This window comes from Hypanus sabinus, chromosome 5 (genome assembly GCF_030144855.1).
Source record: "Hypanus sabinus isolate sHypSab1 chromosome 5, sHypSab1.hap1, whole genome shotgun sequence".
NCBI lineage: Eukaryota > Metazoa > Chordata > Chondrichthyes > Myliobatiformes > Dasyatidae > Hypanus > Hypanus sabinus.
The window spans coordinates 11,781,902-11,809,087 of NC_082710.1; the positions used below are offsets into that span (position 1 = coordinate 11,781,902).

The 27,186-nt window shown below is 41.1% G+C and overlaps 1 protein-coding gene and 1 long non-coding RNA gene across 6 annotated transcripts in view; one reads left to right on the forward strand and one right to left on the reverse strand.

Moving 5' to 3' along the window:
• xrcc4 (X-ray repair complementing defective repair in Chinese hamster cells 4) overlaps nucleotides 1-27,186 on the reverse strand; it is a 388,378-nt gene that overhangs the window by 128,307 nt on the left and 232,885 nt on the right. Inside the window, exon 8 of one of the 5 annotated variants that reach the window (XM_059969363.1) lies at nucleotides 10,250-11,509. The exons of 2 other annotated variants lie outside the window; for them this stretch is intronic. In XM_059969363.1, the coding sequence (XP_059825346.1) occupies nucleotides 11,250-11,509 (260 nt within the window). In that variant the 3' untranslated portion in view covers nucleotides 10,250-11,249. Of the gene's footprint in view, nucleotides 1-10,249; nucleotides 11,510-22,178; nucleotides 22,524-27,186 lie in introns of those variants that run through there. 2 more of the 5 variants (XM_059969365.1, XM_059969366.1) reach the window with 2 other exon arrangements.
• LOC132393924 (uncharacterized) overlaps nucleotides 1-27,186 on the forward strand; it is a 73,876-nt gene that overhangs the window by 8,264 nt on the left and 38,426 nt on the right. The window lies entirely within an intron of this gene.

A 27,186-nucleotide genomic window follows, 5' to 3' on the forward strand; every position in this document is an offset into this window, starting at 1 on the left:
AGGATTTTATCTTGTTGAGTAGCCTCACGAGAGGCACCTTATCAAACACCTTCTGAAAATCTAAGTAAATTGCATCCACTGCCTCTCCTTTGTCCACCCTGCTTGTTACTTCCTCGAAGAACTCTAACAGATTTGCCAGGCAAGATCCCTTTACAGAAACCATGCTGACTTTGACTTATTTTATCATTAGTCTCCAAGTACCCTGAAACCTCATCCTTAATAATAGACTCCAACATGATCCCAACCACAAAGTTTCGGCTAACAGGCCTAAGGTTTCCTCTCTCTGGTCTTCCTCCCTCCTTAAAGATTGGAGTGCTCTTTGCAATCTTCCAGTCCTCTGAGACCATGCCAGAATCAAGTGATTGTTAAAAGATCCTGATCAATGCACCCGTTATCTCTTCAGCAACCTTTCTCAGGACACTGGGATGTAGTCCATCTGGTCAGGTGCCTTATCCAGCTTAGGACCTTTAGCAGCAGCTGATGCATTAATGTTGCAACATAGAAAAGTACAGCACAGAAACAGGCCCTTCAGCCCATCTACTCTGTGCCAAACCATTTAACATGTGAAATGCCGTCAGTAACTTGAGTATTGACAGCACTGTACAAGAAAATAGAGCATCATAAAATCCTTTCACTCCCCCTTTAAGCACTGATGAATAATTCCGCTGCCAAAAGAGCTGAAAACATGCTGGTCCCACCTCCTTTCCTTTGTCCACTATGTTAAATGCATGGGCAGCATTTTGTTAACACACCAACCTATATATTATTCTGAAATGTATCACAGGAATATGATTTAAAACAAAAATATTAGCCTGACTACCTCAATATCCACAGAAAAAAAAACAACTGGTCATTTTGACTTTGGGGAGAGGGATGTGGGCTTAGCTAGTGGTTAGCATAATGTCTTGCAGTGTAAGCAATCGTGATTCAATTCTCATATTCCACAGATTAGGGTGTGAGCTGTGAGCACGTTATTATTATTGTTATTGATTACTGAGATACAACATGGGATAGGCCCTTCCGGGCATTCGAGCCATGCTGCCCAGCAATCCCCTGCTTTAATCCCAGCCTAATCACAGCACAATTTACAATGACCAATTAACCTACCAACTGGTAAGTCTTTGTACTGTAGGAGAAAACCAAAGTACTTGGGGGAAACCCACGCTGTCACAGGGAAAACGCACAAACTCCTTACAGGCAGCAAGGAAATGGAACTGTGGTCACTGGTACTGTAAAGCGTTGTGCTAACCTCTATGATATTGAGCTAAATGTCAACACAAAGTACGCTGCAGATGCTGTGGTCAAAGCAACACGTATAACACGCTGGAGGAACTCAGCAGGTCGGGCAGCGCCTCGTTTCCATGGATGCTGCCCAACGTGCTAAGTTCCTCCAGCGTGCTGTCCGTGAGCTAAATGTTATGTTGGCGTCGGAAGCATGGCAACACTTTCAGGTTGCCCCCAGCACATCTGCAGACTGTTCTGGTTATGGATGCTAAATGATGCATTTCATGATATGCTTCACAATCCACACTTGTCAGATCATTTCAGATGCCATCAGAATCGGCCTTTCTCCAATTGAGAATCTCAACTGGAGGGCCAGACCTATCCTTTTTCACAATCATCTTGAAACCGATGAAAGAATGAAACATTAACACTACAATTATGTAGACTTCCTTCTTTTTCCAGTCCCCATTTTGGTTCCTCTCTCATCCTTTTCGTTCCCCTCACCTGTGTTATGTTTTGTAACTTCAAAACATAAAACTAATTGAAAGAAAAACACAGAGCGAGGAAGAATGTGCCTACTTTTAGTTGTGTTTTACATCAGTGAAGTGTGTTCTAATGACATGGTGGCATAATGACATATGTCATTCAACTACCTTCACATATTACCCATAATGAATTGTGTAAACAAAGAAAGCTTTATCAAACAATGTATTTGTCATATTACTCAAATATTGCCTAGTTCTACAATTACTATCAAAGTATGTACATTGTATGTCACCATGTACTACCTTGAGATTCAATTTCTTGCAGGCATTTATAGGAAAAAATACAATAAAAATTTATGAAAAACAATACATTAACAAAGATGATCAAACAATCAACATGCAAAAGAAGACAAACTGTGCAAATAAAAATAAATACTGAGTGTAGTGAACTACATATACCTGTCTGGACACCCCCCCCCCCCCCACCCCGCAGACTGCTCCTGTGGCTCCTCCCACTGACCGTGGTTCCTCCCACGGACCCCGGTATAAAGGCAATTGAGGCCTGAGCCCTGCCCTCAGTCTCCAGGATATAGAATGGTGGTCAATTATTGCTTGTTCTTTCTTCCAGTCAATAAAAGCCAATATCTCGCCTCACATCTTGGAGAGTTATTGATGGTGCATCACTGAGATTATGAGTTGTAAAGAAAGTGACTCTGTATGTTGTGGAATCAGTTCAGAATACTGGTGAGTGAAATTATCCGTGCTGGTTCAGGAGCCTAATGGCCATAGGATAGTAACTGTTCCTGAACTTGGTGGTGTGGAATCTCACACTTCTGTACCTCCTGCTCAATTGTAATAGGGCATGGCATGGATCTAGAGCAGTAGTATATTGATAAATTTCTGTCAGTACACATTGCACACCATTACTGAGTGATTGCACTCAAGAGCTTCTGCAGAGGCTGGAAATCGAGAGCTGCACAAACTGAATGAAGGGTCTTTTTTTTGCACACTGGTTGCTTGTCAGTCTTTGTTTCTGTATAATTTTCCATGAATTCATCTGCATTTCTTTATTTTCCTGTAAGTGTTTGCAACATGAAACGGTAGCATAGCAGTTAGCGTGACACTCTTATAGCTTGGGCATCAGAGTATGGATGTCAGTCCTGGAATCCCTGTAAGGAGTCTGTCTGTCCTCCCCATAGAATGAATGGGTTTTATCCAGTTTCCTCCCACAGTTCAAAGACCTACTGGGTAGTAGGTCAATTAGTAAATTGTCCCTTGATTTGATTTAGGTTATATCAGGGGTTGTCTGGCTGCTGGCTGGCGTGGCTCGGAAGGCTGGAAAGGCTTATTCTGTGCCATCTCTAAATTAATAAACTACAAATCTCAAGTTAGTATCACATACTTTGATAATAAATTTACTTTGACATTTTGCTTGGTTTTTACTTGGTTTTATCACTAGGAGCATCCTGGGATGCTTTTTGCCAGTTTAACTGGCTGTGGGATTCTAATAAATCCATGAGGATATTACAATTTTTGCAGGGAGGCTTTGAGGATATAGGGGGAAATGCTGGCAGTGTCTGTGCTCAGTGCTTTTTGGACACTTGTGTTGTGAGGCAGAATATGTCCTGTCACGAGTATAATTAGAAGCTTGTTGCTGGGGCATGGTTGGCCTGAGACAGGATACTGATGTTGGTTTATGGACACAGATCTGGAGGATTTTGCAGAGACAGCAAGAATGATACATTATCTGTGCCTTTAGATGCCTGCTCTAAGTTATCCACATCTGCAGCTCAAACAGCCGAGCAGAGGTCATTGTTACGTGACAGGCTATTAGCTTAGTGTCAGATCCAAGTTCTCAGTCTTCTATTACAATTGTCCTCAAGTGGTTGAAAGCTGTACCAGTAAAATGGAGCTAGTGATGGATGTTGTTATTATCAAAGAGGAAGTTTCCATCATATAAAAAGTAGTAAGTGTTGGCCCAAGGCTTGGTTGTCAGCAACAGAATCAGAATCTGGTTTATTAGCACTGACATATGTCATGAAATTTGATATTTTGCGGCAGCAGTACGGTGCAATGGATAAAATTTACAACGAGTTATAATAAGGAATACAAAAAATGAATAAGTACAAAAACAGAGCAAAATAGTGAGGCAGCGTTCATCGGTTCATAGACCGTTCAGAAATCTGATGACAGAGGGGAAGGAGCCATCCCTAAAATGTTGAGTGTGGGTCTTCATGCTCCTATACCTCTTCCCTGATGGTAGCGATGAGAAGAGGGCATGTCCTGTATTGTGAGGTCTTTTGAGGCATCACCTTTTGAAGATGCTCTTGATGGTTGGGAGGCTCGTGTCCACGATAGAGCTGGCTAAGTTAACATCCCTCAGCAGTGTCATTTGATTCTGCATTTAGAGCCACTTACACCAGACAATGATGCAACCCATCAGCATGCTCTCCACCACACATCTGAGTGCTTAGTGGTATATCAAAGCTCCTCAAACTCCTAATGAATTATAGCTGCCATTGTGCCTTCTTTGTGATTATTCCAATGTGTTGGGCCCAGGAGATGCTGACACCCAGGAACTTGATTCTGTTCTCCACTCGTTCCACCACTGACCCCTCTGGTATGTGTTTTTCTGACTTTCCCTTCCTGAATTCACAATCGGTTCCTTGGTCTTGCTGATATTGTCATTACAATGTAAGAAAATTGTGATGTGTGCACATACGGCAGTGGTGGGGTAAATTCCCATAGAGTCCAGAGGAAGAATGGGATCATGTATATGGATGCTTGGTGATTGGTACTCTAATTGACTAGATCAATAAGTGACACAAAACAAGCAAGTGGGGTTTCGGCCCGAAACATCGTCACTACCTCCTTCCATAGATGCTGTCTGGCCTGCTGAGTTCTGCCAGCATTTTGTGCTTTTATTTATTTCTAGCATCTGCAGATTCACTCGTGTTGCAAAACAAGCAAGCGTTCATTTGATGCCAATCCAAAGATGGCACATGTTTGAGAGTGGCAGATGGCTAGTAGTTTTATATGAAACAGAAAAAATATTGCAATTATACAATCAAAAGAGATGTGGGGGCATGTGTCTTACACATTGTGGTGGGTGCCTGGAATGCACTACCTTGGTTGGTGGTGGAGGTGGATATCATAGGGGCGGGCATTCAAGAGGCTCTTAGACAGGCACATGATTCAACAGGAAATGGAGGGATATGGATATGGTGTAGGCAGAAGGGGTGAGTTAAGTTGGGCATTTGATTACTAATTTAATTTACTTGGCACAACATAATGGGCTGAAGGGCCTGTTCTTGTGCTTGACTGTTCCATGTTTCATCATATTTCAAAACAGAAGCTATTCTATGGGGGAGTACAGAAGATTAGCAGTTAGCGCATTGCCTTACAGCGCCAATGTACAAATCAGAATCAGAATCAGGTTTATTATCACCTGCATGTGATGTGAAATTTGTTAACTTAGCAGCAGCAGTTCAATGCAATACATAATCTAGCAGAGAAAAAAAAGAAAAAAAACAAGTAAATCAATTACATATATCTAATAGATTAAGAAAGGTGCAAAAAATGAAATACTACATTTTAAAAAGAACGTGAGGTAGTGTCCAAAGATTCAATCTTCATTTAGGAATCGGATGGCAGAGGGGATGAACTGTTCCTGAATTGCTGAGTGTGTGCCTTCAAGCTTCTGTACCTCCTACCTGGTGGTAACAGTGAGAAAAGGGCATGCCCTGGGTGCTTGAGGTCCTTAATAATGGATGCTGCTGAATGGGGTTTGGTTCCTGCTGCTGTCTGTAAGTAGTTTGTATATTCTCCCTGTGACTGCATGGATTTCCACTAATCAAGAACCTGTTAAATGTTGGTTAAATATACACAATGCCTTTGCCTGAACAGCTGTCTGTGGCAATGAATTCCACTGATTTGTCATCCTCTGTCTAAATAAATTCTTCCTCATGTCTGTCCTATTCTGAGTCTGTGCCTCTGGTCCAAGACACCCTCACTATAGGAGACATCCTCTTCATGTCCACTCTTGGCAGAGCATTCAATATTTGGTAGCTTTCAATGAGATTCCCCTTCATTCTTCTAAACTACAGCAAGTACAGGTCCAACGCCATTGAACGCTCCTCACACGTTAACCCTTTCATTCCTGGGGATCATTCTCATAAACTGCCACTGGACTCTCTCCAGTGCCAGCGCATTCTTTCTTATGGGATCTGAAACTACTCACGAAATCCTAAATGTTGTCTGACCATTGCTTTATAAAGCCTCAGCATGACATCATTGCATATCCATTGACATAGTGCTTTCAAAATGAATGCTAACATTGCATTTGCCTTCCTTACTATACAGAAAATAAAATCCCTATTATTAAAAGGGATCTTGAATTCTCAAAATATTTTCTCTCAGGGTTCATTAGTAACCAATTGTTTATCAGAACTGCTGATTTGGAAGTGCAGACAGTGCAGGTTATTCAGCTGTTGCTGCCTGAGAACAAGAGCTCTTACATGGTCTGCAGGTGCACATATTTTAACAAAGAAGCTCCAATATTAAATCTGGGCCACAGGTCCATCAAAAGTACCGTTTGAGTGAAAGTTTGTCCAGGAACATCAAGAATCCTCAGATGGTAAATATGATAATAAGCTTTCTATCAAATCCAAATACAGCTCAGTCAAGCCCAAATCTTCCAATTTGATTCTCCATTGTTTCATTATAAATTACTGTTTCCTTCCTTTCATTTTTAATTTCCATCTTATTATCTTTGCATCTATAGGCAAAGACACAAGAGAATCCAAAAAATAAAGAATGAAGTTGGCACGTTAATTAACATTTTATCAACCGACCAATTATTTGCCAACAATTCCCTTTTATATTCATTTCAAATAGTTCCACAGTTTCTCCTGCTTTACATTTTTGGTTGGATGTTGGTGACAAAGCAGCAATTGTCTACCTGCAGAATTACACTTGCATGGCTGCTCACAACTCAAGCTTATTACATCTCTGTAATGAGCCAAGAGAGGTGGACACAATGGCATATTCATGTCGTGCTCCTGTGTTATCCCACTGAGGTCTTATATCCTGCCACCTTGGAAGGAGTAGATGCTAGCCACTCTCAGCCATGAGGGAGTGCCAGTGAAGGAAGTGGCTCCACAAGTTCACATAGAATATGGAACATTACAGCCTTCAGCCCATGATGTGCCAACCTCATAAACTAGTCCAAGATCAATCGATTTTTTCTATCTTACAGTCTGCCACTTTTCTTTTAGTTCTGTGCCTGCCTAAAAGTCTCCTAAATATCCCTAATGTATCTCCCTCTACTACCAGCCCTGGTGGAGCATTCCACACTCACCACGTAGAAATATCTACCTCTGACATCCCACCTATACTTTTCTCCAATACCTTAAAATTATGTCCCTTTGTATTAGCCAATTCCATCCTGGGGAAGGGCCACTGGATGAGCCTTTTATCATCTTGTACACCTTTATCAAGTCACATCTCATCCTTCTTCGCTCCAAAGAGAAAAGCCCAAGCTAACTCAACCTATCCTTATAAGACAGGCTCTCTAGTCCAGGCAGCATCCTGGTAAATCTCTTCTGCACCCTCTTTAAAGCTTCCACATCCTTCCTATATTGAGGCAACCAGAACTGAACACAATACTCCAAGAGTGGTCTAACCAGAGATTCATAAAGCTGCAACATTACCTCTTGACTCTTTAACTCAATCCCCTGACTAATGAAGGCCAATACACCATACAAATTCTGAACAAGCCTATCAGCTTGCTTGGCAACTTTGAGGGATCTATGAACATAGGCCCCACGGTCCTTCTGTTCCTCTATATTGCTAAGAATTCTGCCATTAACCCTTTATTCTGCCTTCAAATCTGATCTTCTAAAGTGAATCACATTGCACTTTTTTGGGTTAAAGTCCACCTGCCCTTTCTCAGTCCAGCTCTGCAAACCATCAATATCCAGTTGCAACCTATGGCAACCTTCCACATTATCGACAACTGTACTAATCATTGTGCCATCTGCAAACTTACTAAACCACCCTTACACTTCCTCACCCAATTTATTTATAAAATCTTAAAAGAGCAGGGGGGTCCCAGAACAGATCCCTGAGGAACACAGCTGGTCACTGAACTCCAGGCAGAGTACACTCCATCTACCATTGCCCTCTGCCTTTTGTAGGCAAGCCAGTTCTGTATCAACACAGCCAATTCTTCTTGGATCCCACACCTCCTGACTTTCTGAATGAGTCTTGTCAAATACCTTACGACCACTAAATCCTAAACGACCCAAAACTGCAATCCAACCCAACTCCTCTCCCCTCGTCTCTAAGCTCTAACCAAACCCCGAAGTACCCCACACCCTTGTCCCTAAATCTGAACCAAACCCCTAACTCTGCCACATCCCTGTTCCTAATCTGCAATCTGGCCCAATTTCCCCTCCACCTCGTCTCTAAACTCTAACCAAACCCCGAAGTACCCCACACCCTTGACCCTAAATCCGAACCAAACCCCTAACTCTGCCACATCCCTGTTCCTAATCTGCAATCTGACCCAATTTCCCCTCCACCTCGTCCCTAAACTCTAACCAAACCCCAAAGTACCCCACACCCTTGTCCCTAAATCCGAACCAAACCCCTAACTCTGCCACATCCCTGTTCCTAATCTGCAATCTGACCCAATTTCCCCTCCACCTCATCTCTAAACTCTAACCAAACCCCGAAGTACCCCACACCCTTGTCCCTAAATCCGAACCAAACCCCTAACTCTGCCACATCCCTGTTCCTAATCTGCAATCTGACCCAATTTCCCCTCCACCTCGTCTCTAAACTCTAACCAAATCCCGAAGTACCCCACACCCTTGTCCCTAAATCCGAACCAAACCCCTAACTCTGCCACATCCCTGTTCCTAATCTGCAATCTGACCCAATTTCCCCTCCACCTCGTCTCTAAGCTCTAACCAAACCCCGAAGTACCTCACACCCTTGTCCCTAAATCCGAACCAAACCCCTAACTCTGCCACATCCCTGTTCCTAATATGTAATCTGACCCAATTTCCCCTCCACCTCGTCCCTAAACTCTAACCAAACCCCGAAGTACCTCACACCCTTGTCCCTAAATCCGAACCAAACTCCTAACTCTGCCACATCCCTGTTCCTAATATGTAATCTGACCCAATTTCCCCTCCACCTCGTCCCTAAACTCTAACCAAATCCCAAAGTACCTCACACCCTTGTCCCTAAATCCGAACCAAACCCCTAACTCTGCCACATCCCTGTTCCTAATATGTAATCTGACCCAATTTCCCCTCCACCTCGTCCCTAAACTCTAACCAAACCCCGAAGTACCTCACACCCTTGTCCCTAAATCCGAACCAAACCCCTAACTCTGCCACATCCCTGTTCCTAATATGTAATCTGACCCAATTTCCCCTCCACCTCGTCCCTAAACTCTAACCAAACCCCGAAGTACCTCACACCCTTGTCCCTAAATCCGAACCAAACCCCTAACTCTGCCACATCCCTGTTCCTAATATGTAATCTGACCCAATTTCCCCTCCACCTCGTCCCTAAACTCTAACCAAATCCCAAAGTACCTCACACCCTTGTCCCTAAATCCGAACCAAACCCCTAACTCTGCCACATCCCTGTTCCTAATATGTAATCTGACCCAATTTCCCCTTCACCTCGTCCCTAAACTCTAACCAAATCCCAAAGTACCTCACACCCTTGTCCCTAAATCCGAACCAAACCCCTAACTCTGCCACATCCCTGTTCCTAATATGTAATCTGACCCAATTTCCCCTCCACCTCGTCTCTAAACTCTAACCAAACCCCGAAGTACCTCACACCCTTGTCCCTAAATCTGAACCAAACCCCTAACTCTGCCACATCCCTGTTCCTAATATGTAATCTGACCCAATTTCCCCCCCCACCCCGTCCCTAAACCCTAACTAAACTCCCAAGTCCCATCTCTGTACTTAGAACAATCACTGCAAACCAAGTCTGAGCCAAAACCTGAACAAGTTGTAGCTTGGTGTCACCTAGACTAGAAGATTCTCTGATTTTATTTCAGAATTCTAATATCTGCTGATTTATTTTTTACTTCCATAGCTTTACTCTTGCTTGCAGTTATCTTTCCATTCCTTGGGTTTGATTTGCTTCTCTTTGTTCTCCTATTGAATGTCATGTTTATTGCTGTTTAACAACATCACAAGTCATGTGAACAGATCAATAAATAAGACTAGCAATAGCTTTAATTTTACACTTTGTGGTGTAATTTCAAGTGGGAATGGTTTCAATTTTGGATTTAATTGTGCCCAAAATCCAATTTCCATCTTAAATGACATTTCTCCTTCATTTCCCCTCTTGAAGTTCTCAATCTCAATTGCACAGAGTCAAACACAAATAGTGGCTGTGAGCCAGCATAATCCAACAGAGTTTCAAGTCATAAATTTTCTTTTAAACTTTTGCTAAACAAATCCTTTATATATTTATAAGTATTAAAGTATCATTGCACAGAAAAATAAATGAGTTTAACGCAAAATTAAACTGCCTCAGAGCCATTAAACTGTTACGATGTAAACAACTGAGAATGCATTTTAAGATACACAAAACTATTTCTATTTATACCAAGGTACAAAATCAGAACTGTTTTTTTTGTAAATGTACCCTAAACTACCACCATCCCCTCTTCTTGTTACTACCATCAGGGAGGAGATAAAGGAAAGAGCCACATCAACAATTTAGAAACAGCTCTTTTTCTCCACCATCAGTTTTCTGAATGGTCCATGAACCCATGAACACTATCCCGTTACTCCTGTATATTCTACCAATTCATTCATCTGTCCAAATATGCACCTGTGGAATATTGCTATCAAAGTTCAAAGATAGCCAGACGGCATCAGCAACCAACGGTGACATTTTATGGACAGCTTACAAAACTACTAGATATATTGGTTAAGGTGGCGCCTGCATTCAGTGCTCCCATGGTTGACATCTCCGGATACTCCACAAACTATTGATTTCACTCCTTTAATCTCTTTTTAAGTCTGTTTTTCATATTGAATATGTTTCTGGAACTGTTGGAGCCTGTGATTTGCAGTTTGGAGCTTGTTTGGGTGATCCAGCGCTTTGGGAGGCAGTGAGCGTGAGGCTTGTGGCGATTTTTGACTCCATTTTGCCGACTAAAGTGACGAGGGAGATCAAAACATCAAGGATAACGTGGAAGGTGAGCACTGGCTGTCTGCCTTTTTGATTGCTGGTGAGATCGCTCTGCTGCTGGAGAGAGGAGCCTGTGTGGCCCGCCACTGAGCTGGAGAATGTTACCAATGTTTTCTGCATTTTTGGATATGGAAATGGATTTGGACTATGGATCTTTTTTTCAGACTTACAGTTTTTTATATTTTTTTTGCCTGATCTTTCCCATTTCTCATTTTTGTGCAGTGGAGGGGGGATCTGGTGGTTGACCAATATGTTGCCATTCTTTTCTTTCTTGGTTTCCTGGCTTTCTGGAGAAGAACAATTTCAGAGTTGTATACTTTGATAATAAATTAAGCTTTGAACTTTTGAGACACTCTTGTAGATATACTTCTGAACTAAGATCGCTGCAATCTGCAGCCTAAATAATATGGTGCTTTTCTGATCTCTTGGGTGATACAGCGAACTAGATTCACGAAAGTGCAGGTACAGCCAGGGCAGCCGTCGCTGGGGGTGGTCGCTGTGTTGAGGCCTGACAGAGGAAGATGAACCCGTGGTTGGCTCCATTATTCTGTGCCGGTTAAAACCTGAGACAAGATTAAAATAGTCAAGGATAAGAGCAGAAAATGAACAGGTATTCAGCACCGTCTGCCTGCATTTGACCGCTGTCCCTCTCTTCTTGATACTACCATCGGTGCAATATGCAGGAGTCTTGGGTCCCACTCTGCCAGGTTTGCTTTACAGCCATTGGGCTCCTGGACGGACTTCACTCACCTCAATACCGAAGGGGCTTTGCAGCTGTGGACTCACTTTCAGGGACTCTGCAGTTAATGTCCTGTGTGTTTTTTATCTGCTTTTTATTGTTTGCACAATTTGTTCTTTTTTAATCGCTCATTGGGTGTGGTTTTTGTTGTGTGGGGGTTTTAATGGGTTATTTTGTGTTTCTTTGTTTTGTGCCTGCCTGCATAGACCCTCAAGGCTGTATATAGTACACATACTTTGATAATAAATATACTTTGAACTTTGAAGTAAACTTCAAAATAAATTCCAAGTAAATTTATTATCAAAGTATGTACATGTTATCATTTACTACTTTGACATTTATTTTCTTGCAGACATTTGCAGTTCAGAGTAGTTTTGAGTGAAGTGATCCACATGGGTTCAGAAGCCTGATGGTTGCAAAGTAATACCTGTCCCTGAACCTGTGGGTATGGCACCTAAGGCTACTGTACCTCTTGCCTAATGGTAGTAGTAGGAACAGAACACCCCCTGGATGATGGGAGTCTTTGATGAAGGATGCTGCTTTCCTCGGCAGTATTCCTTGTACACATGGGAGAACTTGCCTGTGATGGACTGGGCTGTATCTACCACTTTCTGTAGCCTTTTCTGTTCCTGGGCATCATTTCTGCTTCTACTACCTCCCCTGCCACCTACCACCCTCGCAAATTTCTTTTCAACTTTCCCCCAGATCTTTTCCTTCATTCATGTCAATAATAGTTAAAAGCCAGTTGACCTCCCGTCCAGATCCTGGGAGATGTTGTCCAGTCACAAAGAAGAGAAAATCTGCAGATGCTGCAAGTCCAAGCAACACAGACAAAATGCTGATGGAACTCAGCAGGCCAAGGTGCATCTATGGAAATGAATAAGCACTGGGCTGAGACATCGATAGATACTGTCTGGCCTGCTGACTGCCTCCAGCAATTTGTGTGTGTTGCTGGGAGACGTGTTGTTGCATTCTACTACTCAGGAAACCTTTGTGACTTATTTCCTAACCATTTCTTCAGGAATTCTTTAAGGACCACCAGTAGAGGCATTCCAGCATATTCATCTGGATTGATCAGAAAGAAATAAGGACAGCTTAGTGATATTTTCTGTCCATTCTATTTAGAAACAAATTCAATTTTGATTACATTTTACTGTGATCATATTGTGCCATTTATTTGTAGGATCGAAAGGCACAGAAAACAGTCTATTTCATGTCTGGCTGCTGAAAATATTTGAACTTTTTTATATTAAGAAATGTTGTAACTATAAATCACAATTTAGTGACTTAGGGACATATTTTCTTCCAACTTCATCATGTTAAAAACTGGCTAAATCTGCTGGAGTTTAGGATTGTTGATTATTTCCAGTATCTGGCATTCCACGATGAGGCAATTGAAAATTTGTGAAGTGCATTATTGTACGTGTGTGTCATTTCCTGTATCTCTTGTGCCTTGTGATGTGGAAGCCTAAAATTCTGATGTATAACTTGTTGGCGCTTCATCAGATACAGGCCTCACATCTGTTTTACCTTCAAATGGGACTAGGAGAGATTAATTATTTGGAGTAATCAATCAGTCTCTCAGTGAAATGACTTCAGATGTTTGGGCTATCTTCCCAATTAAGTCTTGCATTGGCTCACAACTTCCTTTGAACAATATCTAATCATTCTGATGAATGGTAAGGTAGGTGTTTTTGTGGTACTGGTTAGTACAATGATCCTAGCACTTGGAATCATTTTCATTTAAAGCATTCTCAGAACCAGTAGATTTAAGCTGTTTATTATCCCTCTACTTATATCCAGCGTATTTCATTCAATTTTCTGCTTAAGAGACTCTTTGAAGAAAAAGGCATAACAGATGTAACCGGCAAAGAATAATCCAATGTGTACTTCGGCTAACAGTAAACACAAAAAAATTTTTCATTTTCCTTTTCCAATTTTTACTGTCTTTTCATTTGTCTTTTACTTCTGTCCTCTGTTCACAGCTTCCTTCACTTCACCTTCTCCAGTGTACAAATCAACTGTAACGGCTCCAGCACTGGTGCATAGTTTTAGTTGCCAAGACTCTAAAACATGGAAATTCTCTCCTGATAGCCCTCCATCTTTGTTGCCTCTCTTTCTACCTTTAAGATACTTCCTAAATCAACTTTCATAACTAAATCTTGAGTTTGTCTTTTAGAGATACAGCACGGTAGCAGGCTCTTCCGGCCCAACAAGCCCACACCACACGTTGCACCCATATGATCACTTAACCTACCACTCCCATACTCTTTGGAATGAGGGAGGAAACTGGAGCACCCAGAGGCAACCCACGCAGTCACGGGGAGAATGTACAAACTCCCAATGGATAGCGGTTGAATTGAATCAGAGTCCTTGGCAGCTATGCTACTGTGCCACCAAATTAAGCGAGTTAGCTACCCTAACGTCTTCTTATGCCCTCTTGTTTTTAACACTCCTACCTAGGAAAAAGTTTCTGAACCTCCACTATCTGTGCCTCTCATAATCTTTTGTATCTCCATCAAATCACCTTTCCCTTCAGCCCAGCCTATTCAGCCACACCTGATCACTAAAGTCCTCCAGTCCCGGCAACATTTGGTGAATCAGAGCACACAGAGAAAACCCAGGTGTAATGGGAAGAACATACAAGCTCCTTACAGACAGCAGCAGGAACTGAACCCCAATCTGCTGATCACTGGTGCTGTAGAGCATGACATGAACCACTACACTACATTGCTGTCCACATACACCATGGGCCTTGGTTACATTGACGAATCAACTACAGTCATTAATTAATTGTTATTAACCGCCAACAAAGTATGTTTGGTATGGTACTCTTGTGACAATATTGGGTTTGCTGACCACAAAGTTCTATACTCAAGCAAAGACCTTAAGGCTTATCTGACAGAGATAGCTATCCTCTCTAAAGGAAGGCTAGTCTGTGGCCACCCACTCTTCAAAGGCCAGCTCATTTCCCTGTTTATCTTCAATGGCAAGTTCACCTACCGATATCCACTGTTTGAGTCTCCCCATTCCTACCAAGGAGGAGATACTTCCGGCTAACAAAGCTGTTTAAACCCAGTTCATTTATTTCAGTGATACACATTTAAATCCAGACAAAAATTCTTTAACCCTATTTAAAACTCACAGAGGATTTCTATCTTATAAAAGATTTCCAAATTACAAATGGTTCCTTTACTAAAAAATATCAACGAGTTGCAAAACAAGCATACTGTCAATCATAGAAATCAAAGACAGAGGAATGGATTCTCATCACTCTGTCTTTCCGTCATTCCTCTTGCTGTTCCATGGCTACTCCTAACAAACCTGACTGATCCCTTACATTTATACCCTTTTTCTGCCACTTGAGTGACTTCGCACAGGAGGTATTTTTACAGATACATTTGGCACAAATAGTCTAAAATCTGGGGACAGAGTTCACAGATACCTACAATTAATGCTGTGAGAGGTAACCCTCTTCCAACTATCAACAGATCAGTTATTTGATGTGCTCAGTAATAGTATCAATCTGATCAGCAAGCTTCCTTGAACCAAGTAACTTAGACAGTGTTGTCAGATTTGAAACGGGCCCGCTAACATAACCCTATTGTCTTAACATGCCATCTCTTGAGAAATAAGCACAGGTGCCATGAGTTAACATCCTATGTATTAGTTTGCAATGATATCCTTTTAACTTCAGTCTGATTATTGCTTGCCTTTTACATTAGAAACAGAAGACTGGCCCCCATTTATGACAAGAAGCTGAACAAAGAATATTGGTTGGAAGTCAAAAACAATTCTTTGATCTCTATAAGTTTCAGCTGTTATATTAGAAAGCTGAGCTTTGAAAAAAAAAGAAAGGTCCTGTGGCTCTGGATAGTGATTATGTATCAGTCATTCAGTACTGCTTGCTTTACTAGACAACACAGAGAAGAATATACAGTAGTTATACTGCGAACTAGTTTTGGAATACACTGCTGAGGACCAAGTGCAAAGGAAACAAAGCTGGGTTCTCTAACCATCACAGTATGACAGGTGGAAGCCATGGCCAATACATTAGTGAGCTGTAGATGAGGAATGATTGCAGCAATGTTTCCTGAACATGGCAGAAGTGGAGATATTTCTGACAAAATGATCCCAAAAGAGAACACAGAACAGAGGCTACACTGCCATAAGTGCAAAGAGCAGGAGAACATGAGAAATGAAGGGGAGGTTGAGGTCTCCCCTGTCTGCTCCATCATTCAATAAGATCGTGGCTGATCTTTCACCTCAGTGACACTTTCCAGCAACAGCTTCACATATCTTGGTTCCCCAAGGAGAATGGCTACTTCCAGAAGAACCACAGAAGCAGAAAACTTGAGTAAGTTTATTTGTACTATGGAGAATGGATGAGGTTCCCCATGAGGACTTCTGGAGATTTTGTATGAGTCATTTTAATCTGACATTGTAGAGATTTCACAAGTTGCACACTGGATATGTTGTTAGTCTAAAAGCTGCATCTTCCACACTTCAGCTTGGTTCATGCTCCTGTGCATGAGTGAAATGTGTTATTTGCAGCAGCACTCACAAGGAAAACATAAATTAAACATAAATTATAGACAATTACAAGAAAGAACACAATTAGAACAAAAATGTCCATTTTAGTGCAAACTAGTCAAAATGGTCATAGTGTTGCTTAACAGTACTCATTAGTGTTGTGCAGGTTAGTTCAACAACAGAATGTTTAAAGAGAAGCAACTTGTTACAAATGAACATTTACAATTGTGCTGTTGAATATGGGTGACAGCTTACTGGTGGTTCATAAAGCAAGAAATACAACCAAATACTTTATTAGTAACACATTTCTGTGGAAGATTGTGGTAAACTATTACTGCTTACAATAAAAGAGGCAAGGCTGACTCCAGGGTTCAAGGGTCAAGGTGTGCAGATGTGACACAAGTCAGAATGAGCTCAAGACATGGTTGAGAGGAAGTGGTTAGAGCGAGGTTGAGGGACATTCAAAGTGGAGTTGGAGTAAAGAAGTGTCGGAGTGGAGGATTTTCGCAGCCCATCTACCTAAACCGGGTAGATGATCTAAGCACCAGGCCAAATTTGGAAAGCTCAGGTAGAACATGGTAAAAGCTCGGGCCAGAACATGGTGGTGGAGTCCAGACCCATAGCGGGCCCCAGGCCCTAGTACAGAGGTGATCTGGTGTTTGGACAATTTAAATGCCGGGCTAGATGGACTGAAAAGGTAGGGTGTTGGGACCGGAGGCAAGGGTCAAGCCAGTTCTACCTGCTGCTCCATGACATTTATTCCACTCTCCTCAGCGCTGAGGCTGTGGGCTACTCCACACTTCATGTCTGCAAGTTCTGCCATGATTTTCCCCATTGTGTGATAAACTGAGGCTGAGATGCTCCGCTACTCTGGGCTTCATGTCTATGGACCCACTTTCATTCTGAATGCTGTTGCTTGGTTTTATTGTTTACGTGATCTGTTTTTTTCTCTCTCTGCGTTGGACTTTTCATTTGGGTTCTGTCGGTTTTGTGGCAGCCTGTAAGTAGATGAATTTCAAAGTTGTACAATTTATATATACTTTGATAATAAATGTACTTTGAACTTCAAAGGTGTGGCAAGGGATATTTACAGATGGTATGAATATCTGCAAAATTTAGAATCAGCATGGTTTATTATTACTGATGTGGTGAAATTTGTTGTTTTGCAGTGGCATTATAGTGCAATGCATAAAAGATGCTATAAGTTAGAATAAATACAAGGAAATTAGTAGTGCAAGGAGCAAGCAACATGGTGAGGTAGTGTTTCTGGGTTCATTGTCTGTCTAAAAATCTGATGGTCGATGGGAAGAAGATGTTCCTAAAATGTTAAATGTTAAATGTTAAATATGCATCTGACATATTTAACAGCTCATGTTAAATATGTACTGCCTCCCTGATAGTAGTAGATCGCTAAATTCATAATGTGCATTGTACTTGACGACTAGAAAAAGATTCAATCTATATTTTGCTAAATAAAAGTTGAAGGGTTATAAAGGAGGAATTTATTCACTCAGAGCACTGTAAGGTTTTGGAACTGGCTAACAGAGGAAGTGATGGAAGTGGGTTTGATTTCACCAATGAAGAGAAATTTGGATAGGTACATGGAAGGGAGGAGTATAGTCCAGGTGCAGATCAATGGGAGTAGGTAAATAAATAATATGGCACAGTCTAGATGGGCCAAAGGACATGTTGCAGTGTTCTATGACTGTAAATGTATAATTTCTAATCTGCATTTACATGTTCAACAATTAATTAATCATTTCCATAATTCTGTTGTGTTATATAAACTTCGGACATTGTCACAGTTGAGAATTTCTTCGAAATGTTGTAAGTAATCTGTCTGTTCCTACTGAATTCCAAGATATTCTGATCAGTTAGGACATTGAGTACAGGAGCTGGGACTTTATGCTGCAGTTGTATAAGTCATTGTGAACTATACTGCAAAGTTCTGGTCACCATGATATTGGAAAGAGCACAGAAAGGATTTATGAGGATGTTGCCAGGAATGGAGGACACGAGTTATAAGAGAAAGGGAGAGGTTGGCCAGGTTAGGTGTTAGTTCCAAGGAACATTGGAGAATGAGGGATAACAGGTTGCAAATTAGGAGAGGCATAGTTAAGGAGGATGGTTTCAGACTTTTCCCCAGTGTAGGGGCCCAAAATGAGGGGTCACAGGTATAGGGTGAGATTTAAAAGGGATCCAAGGGGCTACTTCATCACACAGAGGGTGGTAATTGCAACGAGCTGCCAGAGGAAGTGGTTGAGGCAGGTTACCCTTCATCAGTTTAACTTTAGGGAACTACCAGTCAGTAATTTTCAGATTTAGATTCACAGTACAAGGAGAAGGTCATTAACCCTGTAAATCTGTATAGCATTTCAATGATACAAAAGTGATCTATCTCCTAATTCAATATGACTACTCTAGTTTCATTATTACATAACAGACTTTTGTTGAAACTACTCCACTGATCTTAGTTTCAAGATTACTCACTGAACTATCACTGACTGCTCTGTGCGTGAGAACACCCCTCATTTTTGCAAGTTTACAAAGTTCAAAGTACATTTATTATCAAAGTATGTATACTGTATACAACACAAACACAAGGAAATCTCAAGCAACACACAAAATGCTGGTGGAATGCAGCAGGCCAGGCAGCATCTATAGGAAGAGGTATAGTCGATGATTCGGGCCCTCTTACTATCTCTTCTTTCAGTTTGTCCTGACGAAGGGTCTCGACCCAAAACATAAACTGTACTTCTTCCTATAGATGCTGCCTGGCCTGCTGCGTTCCACCAGTATTTTGTGTGCGATACTTTATACGACTTTGAGTTTTGTCTCCCTATAAGCAGCCACAAAATGAAGAAACCCAATAGAACCTATTAAAAAAAGACTTTCAAAAACCCAATGTGCAGAAAAAAAATTGTGATTGTTTACCAGAAAAAGTATCGTTAATAAAATAGTTAGTAGTTTTGTTTGCTAACGACAAGAAGTCACTGTGCTTCACCAGCACCATCTTAAACCGGAATTTTATGCAAAGAAGTATTTTGAGATATTTTTCCTTCGTGGCCATCTGACCTTTATTTTCAGATTTGTAAAAAGAGAAGCAAAAAAGGAAAAATGATGGAAATATTGTCAGGCAACACCTGCATATACTGGAATTAAATTCTTTTTCTCTTTGAGGAGGATCTTGTCCTGAAGCATTGACTATTATATCACCCTCAAAGATGCTTCCTGACTTGCTGAATTCCTCCAGCATTTTTCATGTGTGTTACCCAAGAGTTCCAGCATCTAGAATCTCCTGCCTGTTCTGTTCAGACCTAATTACGTCCAGATGAAGGGTCTCAGCCGGAAACATCAACTGTTTATTCCTGCCCGCCTGACTTACTGAGTTTCTCCAGCATTTTGTATGCATTGACTTCAAGATTTCCAGTATCTGCAGAACCTCTTGTGTTTATGTTTTTCTCTCTTTCCCAGTTTTGGTGAAGAGCCCAAAGCTGAAATATCAGCTGTGTCTCTCTCCATTGATCCTGTCCAGACCTGATCAATGTTTTTAGCATTTTCTGTTTGCATTTCAGACTTCTAGCAACTTGATTTTGGAGAAGAAAAAAGTATCCCTTTAACAAACTTCTCACCAGTCATGATAAGTGCATTTGAAATTCTCTATTTTTCTCAAACGCTCCAACATTTTAAGTGGTTATTGTCCATAGACTCCACTAGTCTGTGCAGATGATAAACATTAAAATATCCTTGAACCGTTTTCTCTGTACAACTAGTGATCTCTTGCTATGAACAAGCCTAGTAATGAGTGATGGTTCGGTCATAAGAACCCAAGAAATAGACACAGAGATAAGCCAATCATTGGATGACTGATAGCCAACCAATAAATTACCTTTTCATATTCAGATTTATATATCACATGTACATCAAGCATACAGTGAAATGCATTGTTTGAGTTATCAAGTAACACAAACTAAGGATGTGTTTGCTGCTAAGTGTTTCCCACCGCTCACACACATACTCATGGATAATCTTCAGGCTTCAACTTCCAGACTTGTTGACTTTGGTCTTGAATCCTGGACTTTGCTAACCTCTGGTTGTCGACTCCAGGACTCACCGATCATGGGACTTTGATGTCCGGGCTTCAACCTCCAGATTCACATCAACCTTCAACCCCACGACTCGCTGACCTGGGGGGTGGGTGGCTAGGCTTATCTAGGTTCTTGACCACAGGAATTGTTGGATTGTTAACTAATTCCCTCACCATTGTCAATATATTGCACCCTACCCTGTGCCTTTCCTTTTGCAGAAACCTTTCATGTTGTACCTTATAAATATTTTCTACAAATCCAGATCCACCAGCCTACTGGCTCCTTTTTATCTCCCATGTTAATACATCTACAAGGACGTTAGCTCATTTGTGAAATATATTTATCTTCAAGAAAACAATATCTACTCTATTTGAATGTTTTATGTACTTTTTATGTCCTTCAATGACCTTCTTAACAATGGATTCCAGCACTTTCCCAGTGACTAACTGGCCTATAGATTTCTGTTTCCTGACTTTCTCATTTCTTGAATAACAGGATCACTTTTGTAATCTTCAAGTTTTCAACCTCTCCAATGTTGTGCATGCAGACAACATTCTGGCAAATTTTCAGCAATTACACCTACATCTTTTAACTCCTTGGGATGAAAAACATCAGGTCATGCAGCTTTATTAGTGTTTAATGGCAACATCATTGTTAAAAGCCCCTTCTCATTCATGTTGACTTGAGTTCTGATTCTTTATTGCTTTCCTGGATAAGATATATTAGTCAATTCCTCTGTGAGAAGACGGGCACAACAGCTTTGTCAATTCCTTATTTTCCTTTGCAATACTGAAGCCCATCATTAGCTTTTCTGTAACATTATTAGTCAAAATAATATTAAATTATTACTTTGTTTACTCTTTGTCTTCAAATTTTTATTTTCAGTCCTGCTTCTTACAGCACTTCTATCTTGTAAAGTACCATACAGTGTTTACATTCACCAGTCTAGGAACAGCTTCTGAGAAATTTCAATGGTTGCATCACATCTGGTTTGGAGGGTCCAGGATCAGAAAGAGCTGCAGAGAGTTGTAAACTCAGCCAGCTCCATCATGGGCACAAGCCGCCCCACCATCAAGGACATCTTCAAAAGGCGATTTCTCAAGGAGGCAGCATTGACCATTAAAGACCATCACCATCCATTATTTTAGAAATAACTTCTTCCCCTCTGCCATCAGATTTTTGAATGGTCTATGAACACTACATTCTCCCCTGCCTTTTCCCTGTAACCTTTGACACCCTTATTAATCAAGAACCTATCAACCTTCTCTTTAAATATACCAAATTGCTTGGCCTCTACAGCCATCTGTGGCAATGAATTCTACAGATTCACTGGCTCCCTGGCAAAAAAAAAATCCTTCGCATCTCTGTTCTAAAAAGATGTCTCTCTTCTGAGGCTCACAAGTGAAATTATTGCACTTTTTAAAACTTTCATTGGTTCAAGTTTGTTTATTGTCATTTCCAGTACACAAGTATAAACGAGAATGAAATAATTGTTACTCCGGATCTGATTCAGCATATAAAAAACTCAATAAGATAATATAAAAGACTCAATAAGATAAAGAACATAAGCAATTTAAATACATAAGATAGCTTATACACATAGATTGATTGTATGTCTGTAAAGTGGCGCTAGGTGAGTTACTGGAAATGATGAAGTAGTGGTGGTTGGGGGTGTGGAGGGGTGGGTTTGTGGACGGAGGAGTAATCCATTTAACCACTTGGGAACAGTAACTGTTTTTGAGTCTGGTGGTCCTGGCGTGGACACTGCGTAACCTCTTCCCTTATGGGAGTGGGACAAACAGTCCATGAGCAGGGTGGGTCAGATTCATCATGATGTTGCTGGCCCTTTTCCAGCACAGGAATGTACTGAAGTGGAAGCGGCCGGATCAGAGAGTGAGAAACGACTCGCCGGTTGGCCAATTTAAGCACCGGGCCAGATTGATAAGGTCAGGATGTCAAGGCCCGAGGAGAGTGACTGGCTGGTGTTCAGCTCACTGCTCGCGAGATTTACTCGTCTCTACACTAAACTGAGGCTGGGAACTGGAATTAATGGGCTCCTGGATTGGCTGTGACTGGCTTCGTGGCTGTGGACTTTCGTGAACTTCAGTTTTGAATGTTATTTGCTGACTTTTAGTGTTGGCACAATTTTTTCTCCCCCTGTACAGTAGGTGTCCGACGGTCTTCTTTTAAACTTAGGTTTCTTTGTTTTGTGGCTGCCTGTAAGGAAACAAATCTCAAGGTTGTATATAGTATACAGTACATACTTCGATAAAAATGTACTTTGAATTTTGAACCTTTCTATTTGGCTAGTTTGATGACAGAGTTTTCACACTGTTGGTATACACAGCTGTCAGCTATTTTTATAAACAGGAACTGGTATAATACTCTGGGCCTGATTCTGATTCTCTGGGTCTTAAACTCAAGACAAAATGCTTTCTTAAGAAAACAAGACGCCTCCATTTATTTATTTGAACAAGAGGAGGACACCTGTCAATGCCAGAAATACATTTTCATTTATAACAGAAATGTGCTTGTTTTGTTAATTGAGAAAACACAAAGAAAACATCACCAGCAACAAAAGTCTATCTTTCAGTAGTTTGCTGCTGCATAAGTCAGTTTGCTTTAAGTCTGCAGATCATATGGTGAGAGTTAGGGCAATCTGCCCACGAATAGCCTGAGATATATAAATCAAAAGTATTTACAAGAAATTACCAGGTTACATGGAATAGCAGTTGATCTTTCAAGATTTTTGTTTGTTGCTGCAAAGGTAAAGATTTTATGGATCTATAATTCAGGATCATCTAATACTTAATATATCAGTTTTGCTATCATTCAGAGTTGTGTTCTGGCAATCTGCTCTCAGTGCTGACTGATTTGAAACAAGACTCTGTTAAATCATCAAAGCAATCCAACATCATGCCTCATGCACGGATAGTCTCTGACTTCTGCTACTGCCACTTGCAGTTTGCTTACCAGATCACTGACAGAAAACACAAAAAACTCAGTTACAAGCCCCAAGCCAGTATCACTAAACCTCACTCACAAAAATATGTAGAACAATTTTCCATAAAACAAGGAAAAATCTAACTTTACATTACTAAAGGGAACCTGAAGGAGAAGATTAGCTTTCTTTGTCATATGTACATCAAAAAGTACAGTGAAATGCATTGAGTACGTCACAAACCAACACAGTCTGAGGATGTCACTATACTTCCAGCAGCAACACAACATGTCCATAACATGTCCATAATTTACTAATCCTAATCTCGCTGCTGCCATTGGGAAGGAGGTACAGGACCCACACCACCAGGTTCAGGAACAGTTATTATCCATTACCATTCGGTTCTCGAACCAAAGGGGATAACTTCACTCAACTTCACTTGCCCTATCATTAAAATGTTCCCAAAATCTATGGACTCACTTTCAAGGACTCTTTGTCTCATGTTCTTGATATTTATTTATTATTATGTCTTTCCTTTTGTACTTCCACAGTTTTTTGTCTTCTGCACACTGGTTGTTTGCCCAAGTTGTTGCAGTTTTTCATTGAATCTGTTATGGTTATTATTCTATAAATTTATTGACTATGCCCACAATACAATGAATCTCAGAGTTGTATATGATGACATATATGTACTTTGATAATAAATTTACTTTACCTTACTTTGGACTGTGGGAGGAAACCGGAGCACCCAGAGAAGCCCAGGTGGTCACAGGGAGAACAGAACAAACTCCTTTCAGACAGCAGTGGGACTTGAATCCTGGTCAATGATACTCTAAAGATTTGTGCCAACTACCACACTTACACTACTGTGCCAGCCTTTACACCACCTGCCACCCTTAACAGGTAGACTATGTCAAATTTTGCTGAACCTGTTACGGGAAAGATGTGGTTAAACTAGAAACCGTGTGGGAAAAGATTTTGCTAGGACTAGAGTTATTGGGAGAGATTTGCCAGGCTAGGTCAGTCTTTATTTATTGGAATGTAGGAGAATGAGAGGTTCCCTTATACAAATGTTTAAAATTATAAGACAAAGATAAATTGGATGCTAACAGTCTTTTCCTCATGGTGGGAAAGACTAATTCCATGGGGCATAGATTTAGGGTGAGAGGGGAAAGATACAAAAGGGACTTAAGGGGCAACTTTTTCACACAGGGTGGTGAGTATGTGGATCAGGTTGCCAGAAGAAGAAGTTGAGTATCACTTAAGCATGTACTCGGAGAGGCACATGGAGGGTTTGAGGCTTGGAGGGACTGGGGCCAAATGCTGAAAATTGGGACTAACTGGATGGACGGTGTTGTCAATATGGAGTGTTTGGGCCAAAGGGCCTGTATCAATACAGTACTGTTCAATTAAATCCATCGATTTAATCTCAACAGTAACGTGGTTTGTTGTAGCACATAAACACAAAAGATTCTGCAGATGCTGGAAATCCTAACCAATACACATAAAATGCTGCAGGAACTCAGCAAATCAGGCAGCATCTATGGAGGGGAATAAATAGCCATCAAGAAATACATATTTTGATCGAAATCTTGAAAATTATTGCATTTCAAATTTTGTTTAAACACTTTCATTTAAAGTTTAGGCTTTGAAAACGAATTCTGCACAACTTTTTTTGTAAGGTAGTACTAAGAGTATGGAATATATATCATCGAATACAGAACACAGAACATTACAGCACAGGGCAGTACAGGCCCTTCAGCCCACAATGTTGTGGCAACCTTTTAACATACTCCAGGATCAATCCAATGCTTCCCTCTCACACAGTCCACCAGTTCTCTTTCATCCATGTGCCTATCTAAGAATCTCTTAAAATATCCCTAATTTACTTGCCTCTAGCACGTCTGGTAGCATGTTCCAAGCACCTACCATTCTCTGTGTAAAACACTTACTTCTGACATCCCTCCTACACTTTTCTCCAACCAATTTAAAATTATGCCCTCTCACATTAGCCATTTCTGCCCTGTGAAAAAGGTGCTGGCTGCCCATTCGATTAATGCCTCAGATAATGCTATACACCACTATCAGGTCACCTCTCATCCTCCTACACACCAAAAGGAATAGCTCAATTCCAGGTATCATCATCAGTAGCTAAGACTAGGTGAGTTGGGCAGAATGCGAAAAAACCCATCTTTTGCTGTTCACTGTAATCACTGATTCAATGATTCAAAGTACATTTATTATCAACACATGTATACTGTACAGAATACAGTTCTGAGATTCATCATCCCACAGGCAGACAAGAAAGAAAGAAACACCATGAAACCTGTTCAAGAAAACTTCAAACACCAAGTGCATGAAGAAAGAACAAATTGTGCGAACAGCAAAAAGCAAGCAGTACGTCGAATATCCAACATCAAACCAGGAGTCTAGTAATATTCAGTTTAGTTCAGTTCAGCCTTGTGTTGCTCACCCACTACAGGCTGGAGGGCCATTCTACCAAAGCACCCATGTCCACATTGATCGCCTCAATCCAACTGCTCAGAAACAGCCGAAACAAACAGAATCCAGAAACACATGCAACATGAGGCACGAAGTCCCCCAAAATGAGCCCATAACCTCGCATCTTGAATCCCAAGACTCCAGCACTTCCCTCTGACAGCAGCCAGTGAGATGGAGGAAGACCAGTCAAATGCAGACAGATGGTGCCAAACCGCCGCCCATCCTTGTTGACACCTCAATCAGACAGAAGCAATAATGCCGATCATAGGCTTGCGCCGCATCACTGGGCTTCAAGGCATCCAGGCTGCATACATTGCTCCAAATCTCATCAAACTCCGTTGGAGAAAGCGAAGTGCCAGACTGTTCAATTGGCCCCAAAACCCACCATCAAAATGTAAATCACAGGTTCCAATCTCGTGCAGCTTAGTGGTAGAATCATATTTGAAAGAGGAAGTAAAAGAAGTAACGTCATGAACTGGCTACAGGACGTCACCATTGGTTGCGTTATTCACTGGTGCCATCTTGATGCTTAAGCATTAAGTTGAATAAATATGTATTAAGACAATACAAAATTAAATATTTCCTTTAAAATTGTACAACAACTGAAATACAGTACAGCACATTTACAAGACTTTTAATTTACCAATGAAGGTCTCTTGCTTCTTATGCTATTGTTATTCTGAAAATAATTTTAATTTTCAAAATTTTAGATTTACTCTTCATTCTAGAAGTGACATTCTTTGATTCCATTTTCTTCTGTTTTACGGACGTTCAGTTTGACAGCCAATAAGAGCCAAATAAGACCCAAAGAAGTAAACCAGTATTCCCTAAACAAGTAAACAAGACCTGACTTAGATTGGGAGACCGCTTCTCTAAGCATCTACACGCCGTCTACCAGAACAAGCAGGATCTCTCAGTGGAGATCCTAGTAATACCACCCCCCCTTCACCATTCCCCATCCCCTTTTCCCTTTTTCATGTTACCTCCTTGCCCACCCATCACCCCCCTTTGGTGCTCCTCCCCCTCCCCTTTTTTCTTTCTTCCAAGGCCTTCTGTCTCTTTCACCAATCAACTTCCTAGCTCTTTGCTTCATGCCTCCCCCTCCAAGTTGCACCTATCACCTGGTGTTTCTCTCTCTACCTCCCCCCAACCTTTCAAATCTACTCCTCAGTTTTTTTCTCTCCAGTCCTGCCGAAGGGTTTCGGCCCAAAACATTAACTGTGTTTTTGTCAATAGCTGCTGCCTAGCCTGCTGAGTTCCTCCAGCACTTTGTGTGCATTCCTTGTTTGTCTCATAGAATGATGGTTGAGGAATAGAGTCGTAGAGTACTACACCACAGAGTCAGACCATTTGGCTCATCTAGTCTGTTCCAAACCATTAATCTGCCTAGTCCCATTGACCTGTATCTAGAGCACAGCCGTACTCCTCCCATCCATG